Below are 9,336 nucleotides of genomic sequence, written 5' to 3' on the forward strand. Positions count from 1 at the left end.
TAATAGTTATAAAACTGTAATTCGTTTTTTCCTTAGTTATGCAGTATTTTTTTGGGATTTTTTTTTTTTTTTTTTTTTTTTATTTGTCATAGTTCATATTGTCATAATAATTTTACTTAGATCTAAGTATCACGTGGTATCAATTCATTAAATTCAGGTTGAAGAAACTCTGCTACAATAGCAGAGACCATTTCATTAAGTGTGCATTTCAATTTGTTTATATCTCTAAAAAAAAAAAAAAAAAAAAAGAAAAGAAAAAAATAATAACATTACTTTTTTACAACTATTAATGGATACTTACAAGATTATTATATATTAAAATAAATATATATGTATATTTAAATAATACAATGTATATAGTTACTTAAATTGTTAACTAATACTCACTGCTCTTTGGGAGATGCACATAATTCGCAGTAATATTTGATTTTAGGCTCTGTACCGCTAGTTCTTAAAGTAGTAACTAAACCATTATCAAATGTAAACGTAATCATTTGACTGGATTTGGAAATAGGTAAAATAGCTTTATTTCCTGGTTTAGTATTATCATAACCTGTTGTTAAATCACGAATACCAATTATAGAATATTTTCCATCAAGAATGCTCGTTGGATACTGCAAATATAAAACACACAAATATATATTAAATTTAATAAATAACAGAAACAAACATATATATATTTTTTTTTTTTTTTTTTAATATAAATATTAGAATATATTGTACTCACTTATAATAGAGTCTAATCTATAGTTTCATTAAAAAATGGTGTAAGGCAATAAAGAGATTGTATAACAGGCATCGCAAGCACAGCGAAAAGAAAAAAGGGCAGAAGTGTCACAAATACGAGACAAATTTTCACTGATTTGTCTGTCCACATATTTGACATTTTTGCTATACAGTTTATCTACTTCAAAATAAAATGCTGCTTTTTTTTATACGTTAATTAAGTTATATGAAAAAATATATAAAAACATATAATAATTCATTATATAATAAATAAAGCTGATTTCATTCAATTTTAATCTGGTAGCAATGTAAAATTATATATAAAAAATATATTTTATAAAATAATTAATTTTCTTGAAAAGAAAAAAAAGAATCTACTATTTGTTTTTATATAATTACTTTTGCACGATTTTATCTACATAAAATTACATTATAATGTACATTATCAAATCCTAAACTTTTTCTATTATTTTTTATATATATATATACTCGCTATAATTTGAAAGATCCATAAAAGAAACTTCTATTCATCGTAATATTTTAATAATGACACCTTTATAACATATTAGAATTAATATTGTTTCACTGCATTTAACATTCCGAGAATAAAAACAATTAATAGAACTACGATTACTAACACATGTGTATAATTACACTAATCTAAGTGTTGTAAAATAAAAGTATGAGTACTATTGGCCATCTTTTACAATCTCATGTATTACTGTACATGCAATTAATTGACCTTGCAGCCATATAATGTTAAATATATTCTACTAGAAACTTTCCCGCATATATTGTGTTGCGAATGACTAAGCAAATAAGAAAATAACCGTATAAGATACAATATAACTCTAAATAAAAATAATAATAAATAGGAAGGAATGAATAAGAAAATAATAAGAAATAATAAGAAATAGATTTCTTTTTTTTTTTGGTTATTAGTATATTATCAAAATATACTTACCGTATTTTGATTTCCATCGTAGTTTCTCAAACGTTCAAATATTGCTTTAATTGTGTTTGATTTGTGACAAATCCAATAAGATATTAGTGAGATATGCCATCCATACCTATTAAATAAATGTAATTAACTTTCTTTTTTTTATTATTATTATTTTGCATTCTGAAATAATCATCTATGATAAAAAAGAATGCCATACGTGTTGTATATTTCTTCCAATTTATCATAAAGCGAAAGCCCGATAGTTTCTAAATAAGTTGCCATTTGAACCACACATATACCAGCATTAATACCATCTTTATCCAGTACAAGAGAACCACACATAAAACCAATAGCTTCTTCAAATGCAAATAAAACATCTTTACCATCTTTTATCAATTCTACGGTTCTGTTGCCCATCCATTTAAATCCTGTTAAAGTTTCCTATAAATATTGAATTATTAAATTATTATAATGTGATTTTTAAAATTAAAATTCACAAATAAATCATTTTACATTATCTAATATTTATAAGATACAAACCTCAAAATTGAAACCTTCCTTTTTAGCCATTGAAGCTAAAATTTTACTAGAAACTGTAGATGAAAGCATATAAACGTTACTAATATCAGCATCTGGATATTGTACTTTGTATATATGTAACATCCACCAAGCCAGTAATGCACCCAATTCATTGCCATTAAATATATACCATTCTCCGCTGTAATAAAAAAGAAAATACTTTTCCATTGTTAAAGAACTAAACGATCTTTATATACATTTAAAAATATTTCTTAACGTTTTAGTTTTTGTTGCACAAGCAAGACGATCGGCATCTGGATCATTAGCAAGAATAATAGATGATGAATGTTGATTCGCAGTTTTGATACTTAAATCAAGAGCACTCTTTCCTTCTTCTGGATTTGGAAATTTAACTGTTGGAAATTCTGGATCTGGTAATTTTTGTTCCTCAACGGCTATAAATGGCTGCAATATAATAAGAATAAATGAAATTGTTTCTTTTAATGTTTCTTGTAGTAGTAATATTTTATAAATACTCTTTGTCAAAAAAAAAATTTAATGAATACCTTAACATTTACAGCATTAAATGCTGCAGTCATGTAATCATTTCCAACGCCATGCATAGCAGTATAAGTAAATTTTAGAATAGTATTTTTATTTACTTCAGGATATAGAACATTTTCTTTAATACTTTCAAAATAAGATAGCATGATATCATTTAGAGGATCTTTATATAAAGGAGACTCATATACTTTGGATATATGCCACGATGATTCAGATGGTTCCAAATTTTCCAATATATTTTTTTGAATTTCTTTGTCACGAGGCGATACAATTTGTGCACCGTTTTCCCAATATACTTTATAACCATTATCATATTTTGGATTATGAGATGCAGTTATCATAATTCCAGCTGCACATTTATATTGTAATACACCATAAGGTATAAACGGTGTTGGACAAACTTTAGAAAATAAATAAACTTTAATATTATTTGCTATAAAAATAGCTGCTGTCAATTCTGCAAATCTAAAATAATATATATTATCGTTATATAATAGATAATATATAATACTTAAAATTTTTAAATACATATATATTACATTATTTATAAACCTTTTACTGTTATGACGACCATCATATCCTATTATAACACCTTGTTGTAATAAATTAGGCATAGTGCTAAGTAAATATTTTGTCAGGCCTTGACCTGTTTGTACAATTACTAAATCGTTCATTTGACTATATCCTGGACCCATTCGACCTCGAAGACCAGCTGTACCAAATTCTAATCTTTTAAGAAAAAGATTAGATAATAGTTGGACATCATCATTATTAATAATATTCTCAATTTCTTTTTCAGCTATTGAATCCTGAATAAAATAAAAACATACAATATGATTAATAAGTGCAAAGAACAAAAATTATATAAGTATTTATTTTAATAGTTAATACCTGATTCCATTGTAACCATTCATTGATCTTTTCATCCAATATAGTATTGCCAGTATTTATTGAATGTTTAAAAGACATAATTAATATTTATTTTATTGATTTCAGAATTTTTTTATAGGCCTTTTCTAATGACGATATATTAGGTAAGAACAAGATATAAAAAAAAAAAATATATTATTTGATGTTAAGTTGATTTTTTTATTTATTTCAAATAAAAATTTGTTAATTAATTATATAATAATAACAATGTTTATACTATCATCAAAGATCAATCTATCATTCGTTATATATATTTATACGATGATTACACTTATACCGTTAAATCGTTATTTAGTACTGATTTTAATTTCATGTAATGTTACAACGTTTGATAAATTGTGTCGTAATATTATCTCTTAAGTAATAATTTTATCAAGACATTTAATCTTGCCCGCTAAACTTCAAATCGCTCATAAATATTTTTCAAGTTTTACGATCACGCTCACGTTAACCTCTAAAAACGCGATATAGCGTATTTATATTAACTACACTAACCAAATGTAATCTTTATACAAATAATATTGTTAAAATATAAGCTACATGTATATATATAGTTTTAAATGTTTATTTTGATAATCATAAAATATTTTAATTGATAAAAAATATTTTTCGTGCCTTTCAAGAAGTAACAATATATATATGTATATATAAATATATATATATATGTATATATATATTTGTATATCAAGACATGATTAACATAACAGGTGGAAATTTGTTATTTTAGTGAATTAATGAAAGAGTTTAGAAGTAGCTTCGAAAATATTTATTTTACATAACATTTTGATAATAAATATAATGTACTGTGTATGTTAATTAAAATCTAATACATTATAAATTAATATAACAAAGAATGTATCCAATCTTCATCATTATTTAATATTTCATAATTTTTATTTACTTCTACCGACGTATCATCACTTTTCAGTAAATCATTTAATAAATTTTCTACGTTTATTTCAGGTTCCACCGTAGGATTTTCCAATGATTCATTTGGGATAACTTTTGCCTTTGCATTGTCATTAACATCCAAAGAAGGACAAGATTTAATAGTTTCAGGTGAATTTTGTTTTTGAATTTGAATATTAGAATGTAAATTAGATCTACTAGATTTAATATTAGAAATATCTTCATTTGAATTCGATAAACATTTACTGTTTGAACTTTGATCGTTATTGTCAACAGTTGGCTGTGATTTTCTTTTTATGGCATGAAAATCAAATTTTTTATATTGTTTACCTACAGATATACTTTTTAATTGTTTATTAGTTGTTTTATGAATTGTATTCAATGTAGTTATAGAAGAACTGGAGTCAATTGATTGAGAGGTGTTACCACATTCTGTTGTAATAAAATTTGCATTAATTTTAGGTACTGTGATAGGCATAAGTGGAGATATAGGTGCTTCATAAGAAACAGTTATAGGTAAACCATCTACTTCCACTCTTGTTACCTTTAAATTAGAAGGTGTAGTACTTTCTCCAGTAAATTTATTTATTTGCAATTTTGGATCTAATGTAGAATTAGGAGATTCTACATCATTATGACTTTTGTTAATATTGTTAATATTTGACGTGTCTTTGTTATTTTCTATTTGTTTACTTACACAATTATCTAAGTCATTTTTCATTTTATTAGTACTGCAACTATATTTTGAATTTATAATATTTTCTTTTAAATTAGATTCTTCTGTTCTTGAAAGTATTTTCTTAGATACATTTTCTATGCTGATTATATTATTGGTATTTTCATAATAGGGATTATTTTTATCATTTTTATAAAAAGGCTGGTCATTAATTTGATCCTGTTCGCAGTCTTCTACGTGCATGTCAACATTTTGAGATTTATTGTCAATATTTTCTGATTCATTATTTTTTAAGCAGTATCCATCATGATCTGAAAGTAAATTATCTTGGTTCATATTTCATTAATACAGATGTTATTATTTATAATATTTATAATAGCATTATCGTTAGAGCACTGTGTACCTGTTAAAAATTCTTTTAAAACAGAATCAGTAGAAGGAGTTTCTGGAGGTGTATATAATGTTAATTCTGTAGATACTGGTACATAATTATTCATTGTTTTCAAATTAAAATCATCCCAATAACATGACCAAGTATTTCCAACTTTCCTTTGGATGAATATAAAGTCTGCATGACCAAATGGCCATTCACACTAAAAATATAATAAAATTTTTAAATATTATAAAATCCTTTATATATATAAACTTGATATATAAACTTTATACGATAAAGTATTAAATCAGATTAAATATATTTCCACATAGCAAAGAAACAATATACTTCTTCTCCTTCACATGCCCATATAGCCTCATGAAAATTAATTTGTAAAGCTTTTATTCTTCTTCTGAATCCTCTTTTATCGCATAATGGACAAAATTCTTGCATTATATAATTTAATTTTATAAATTAAAATAAATCTGATAAAGACACTTCTTTCAAAAAAGTCTTATTATGACTAGAATATTGATACTAGGTTAGAAAATAGAATTTTCATAGTATAATGGAAGATGAATGAATTGTATACGAAGAGGGAGCAAGTGTGCAAGCATATTTATAACAGTTAGCAGGAAAAAAGAAACACATTAAAATTTGTAATTATTTTATTTTTGCCATAAGAATTTCGTGAAAAAAACAAAACGTATGTATATATACATACACATATATTCACATATGTGTATGTATTTATATGTTATTATTTGTAAAATATTGATAAGTTTATTCATGTAAACTTATGAAAATTTTAATAGGTTATCGAATTATTTTGTTAATTTGAATTAATCCAATTTACTTATGATACTTGAGAAATACTAATTTGAAAACTCGTAAGAAAAATATATTAAGAATATTAAAAGTATATGCATAGTGATATCAAAAAAATCATGATTACCTTTCAAACTATATCTTCGGAGACATATAAAAAGGATCATAATAAGTTCCAAATCTATTATGATTTTTATGATGCACCTTTTGGAAGATGTATTATAGGTTTAACTGATACCGATAAAGCTATATTGCATTTTGCATTTGTTGTTAAGGATGACACTGATGCAGTGAAAGATTTAGAAAATGAATGGCCTATGTCAAAAATAATAAAAGATTCTATTCAAATGATAAGTAATATTATGAAAGATATTTTTACTTTGAGCAATGAAAAAGAAGAGAAATCAATATTGGTACTTTTAAAGGGAACAGATTTTCAAATAGAAGTATGGAAAGCTCTAATGTCTATACCAAAAGGTAAAACAACAACTTACGAACAAATCGCTCAGTTAATAAACAAACCAAAAGCTGTAAGAGCAGTTGCAACTGCTATAGGAAAAAATCGAATAGCATATTTAATACCATGTCATCGTGTCATGGGAAAAGATGGTAGCAGTAAATATAGTTGCGGAGTGAAATACAAAGAAAGTATTTTGTCCTATGAAAGTAACACATATTAATTTTTATCAATTATATAATTTACTTAATAAGACTAAATTATTTATTATTTATTATCCTTCATTTTCAATAAATTTTACAATAAATTTTCATTAAAATACAAATTTTTATTATCATGCAATTTAGCCGTGTAATAAAAAATTCTTTTTTCTTTTTTTTTTCTTTTTTCGTTTTTCTTTTTTATTGTATTAGTAAAAAAAAAATCTTATTGCTTTGTACACTATGTGGTTATTAAAACAAAAAGTTTACATGTATATTTTCCCTTATATTATATTATTGTTGGCTAATAAATAAAATAATTTTTACACACATTATATACATTTATGTTTTAACCTAAAAAAAAAAAAAAAAAAAATAAAATTACAATTAAATATTCTTATAATAATTTGAAACAAACACAAAATTTATATTTTATTTACTTTCGTGAATAATGTAATTTATACTTTGCACCGAATATTAATATTTAAAAATAGAGCATTAAGCAAAATGAATTTAAAGACTGTACTGTTATATATTTTTACATAATTGAATAATTTCATAAATGAGCATTGGATATTTTGAAAGATTCATTATCCCATAAATCTCCTATAATTTATTCGTATATTGTTCAGATAGTTTTGAAAAATGTTATGACCATAAGTTTGTTCTTAAAAAAATACTCTTGAAATATGTAAAAGTCAAAGGTATATATCAGTCTTATCGTTGCTCATGTTTCTATATTATGCCTGCATGAGAATATTTTTGTATATAATTATGAAATTTTGAATGATTTATCATTTTATTTTTTCTTTTCTCTTTTTCCTTTTTTCTTTTTTCTTTTTTCTTTTTTTTTTTAAATAGAACGTACGACTGTAAAATATATAAAATAATCTGAAAAAATTTTTAAATATGAAACATAAAGAAATCATGGCTTACATTATATAAATAATTATGTTACATACTATGTTCAATTACATAAAATGTTTGCATCGTATATAATGCATTGATTTATATCAGGAATCAAGAAATAAGAAGATTACAAGATCTTTGGGTATTTTCGATAATTTACAATATCTAGTAAATGAAAATGATTTGTATTTTACAAGGCGGTTTTGATCTAAAGAAAATGTGAATTTTGTCATTATATTACAGTAATAGACAATAGTAGTAGTTTTTATATTTTTATAGTTTTATGTAAAATAGTCTTTTGACTCGTCTACGTATAAAATTTCATTGTTATTGTTCGAGTTTCTATACACTTTTTTTTTTTTTTTTTAACTTCCCAGTGAAGATTGCGAAGATTTTTTGATGCATTTTGATTTTGCTACGTTTCTTTTAGTTCGTGTCTCGTAAGTAAAGTATATGTTAGTTTAATATAAAAATGCATTGTAAACTTTCTACACTTTTTACCATAATGCGTAATGCTATACATACATATATATATACATATGTATACATATATGTATACAATATTATACATATATATATATATGTATGTATAGCGTTTCATGTTAAATATTGCAATTCTCTACTTACAAACGATCCCTTATTTAATTAGTCGAGAATAAAACGTTCATCGAGCCTATGTAAATATAGAGTTTCGTTATCTAATTGGGTCATTGTTATTCACTCCTAAAATGAAAGTATCGTTCATCCATTATGTGAAATTAAATATTCTAAGAAAAACGGCAAGTACCATTACAAAAATAAAATCATAACTTTGGAGATTATTCGATGATGCGGAAGACGTAACGCTTCCTCCTGGTCTTCTTGTGGTTCCACCTGAGTGAAAAAAAAAAAGATTACAGACAAATTTTACAAAACAAAATTTTACACACACACACACACACACACACACATATATATATATATATATAAAATTTTTTAAATATAAAAATATTTAAAAATATTATAAAATTTAAATATAAAATTTTATCTCGTAAACGTGTTCATTAAATTTTTACCCGAAAATCTAGATCGTGGAGTTGTACTTAATATAGGATTGCGTGGAATCGGTTTCATTGGCGTTGGTGCAGGACTAGGAGAATTTCCATAACATTGTCCTAAAAAAGAAATATCTCATTGTGAGAAATTGAAAACAAAAGAGGGGAAAAAAAAAAAGAAGAAAACCAACATTTATCTATAAACAAAATTACCAATTTAATTTATAAAGATTCAATATAATTTACCTTTTTTATACAATCTCATTCC

General features: G+C 24.3%; 4 protein-coding genes across 9 annotated transcripts in view; 1 reads left to right on the plus strand and 3 right to left on the minus strand.

The window, feature by feature from the left end:
- Nucleotides 1-57: 57 nt before the first annotated feature.
- On the minus strand, nucleotides 58-4,267 carry LOC124946589 (phosphoglucomutase-2). 2 transcript variants are annotated; one of them, XM_047487455.1, is made up of 9 exons: nucleotides 3,644-4,236; nucleotides 3,305-3,561; nucleotides 2,755-3,217; nucleotides 2,466-2,653; nucleotides 2,210-2,387; nucleotides 1,887-2,110; nucleotides 1,691-1,796; nucleotides 388-614; nucleotides 58-225 (listed from the first exon to the last, which is right to left on the minus strand). In XM_047487455.1, the coding sequence occupies exons 1-9, from the start codon at nucleotides 3,719-3,721 to the stop codon at nucleotides 123-125; spliced, it is 1,824 nt and encodes a 607-aa protein (XP_047343411.1). In that variant the 5' UTR covers nucleotides 3,722-4,236; the 3' UTR covers nucleotides 58-122. The 2 variants fall into 2 exon arrangements, with proteins under 2 accessions (XP_047343411.1, XP_047343412.1); XM_047487456.1 differs by lacking the exon at nucleotides 58-225 and adding an exon at nucleotides 728-904 and having other exon boundaries at nucleotides 3,644-4,267.
- Nucleotides 4,268-4,378: 111 nt separating this feature from the next.
- Nucleotides 4,379-6,230, minus strand: LOC124946592 (putative uncharacterized protein DDB_G0274535). Its single transcript, XM_047487463.1, has 3 exons — nucleotides 5,989-6,230; nucleotides 5,671-5,860; nucleotides 4,379-5,578 (listed from the first exon to the last, which is right to left on the minus strand). The coding sequence occupies exons 1-3, from the start codon at nucleotides 6,091-6,093 to the stop codon at nucleotides 4,521-4,523; spliced, it is 1,353 nt and encodes a 450-aa protein (XP_047343419.1). The 5' UTR covers nucleotides 6,094-6,230; the 3' UTR covers nucleotides 4,379-4,520.
- LOC124946598 (bifunctional transcriptional activator/DNA repair enzyme Ada) lies at nucleotides 5,864-7,180 on the plus strand. The gene is made up of 2 exons (XM_047487474.1): nucleotides 5,864-6,346; nucleotides 6,456-7,180. The coding sequence occupies exon 2, from the start codon at nucleotides 6,564-6,566 to the stop codon at nucleotides 7,146-7,148; it is 585 nt and encodes a 194-aa protein (XP_047343430.1). The 5' UTR covers nucleotides 5,864-6,346; nucleotides 6,456-6,563; the 3' UTR covers nucleotides 7,149-7,180.
- Nucleotides 7,181-7,570: 390 nt separating this feature from the next.
- LOC124946590 overlaps nucleotides 7,571-9,336 on the minus strand; it is a 48,356-nt gene continuing 46,590 nt past the window's right edge. For 4 of the 5 annotated variants that reach the window (XM_047487459.1, XM_047487458.1, XM_047487457.1 and 1 more), the window contains 3 exons: nucleotides 9,315-9,336; nucleotides 9,090-9,188; nucleotides 8,151-8,907 (listed from right to left, as the gene is read on the minus strand). The exon at nucleotides 9,315-9,336 is cut by the window's right edge and continues 176 nt beyond it. In XM_047487459.1, coding sequence (XP_047343415.1) covers nucleotides 8,783-8,907; nucleotides 9,090-9,188; nucleotides 9,315-9,336 — 246 coding nt within the window. In that variant the 3' untranslated portion in view covers nucleotides 8,151-8,782. Of the gene's footprint in view, nucleotides 8,017-8,150; nucleotides 8,908-9,089; nucleotides 9,189-9,314 lie in introns of those variants that run through there. The other variant, XR_007100136.1, reaches the window with a different exon arrangement.

This window comes from Vespa velutina, chromosome 2, assembly GCF_912470025.1.
Source record: "Vespa velutina chromosome 2, iVesVel2.1, whole genome shotgun sequence".
In the NCBI taxonomy this organism is placed as follows: Eukaryota; Metazoa; Arthropoda; class Insecta; order Hymenoptera; family Vespidae; genus Vespa; species Vespa velutina.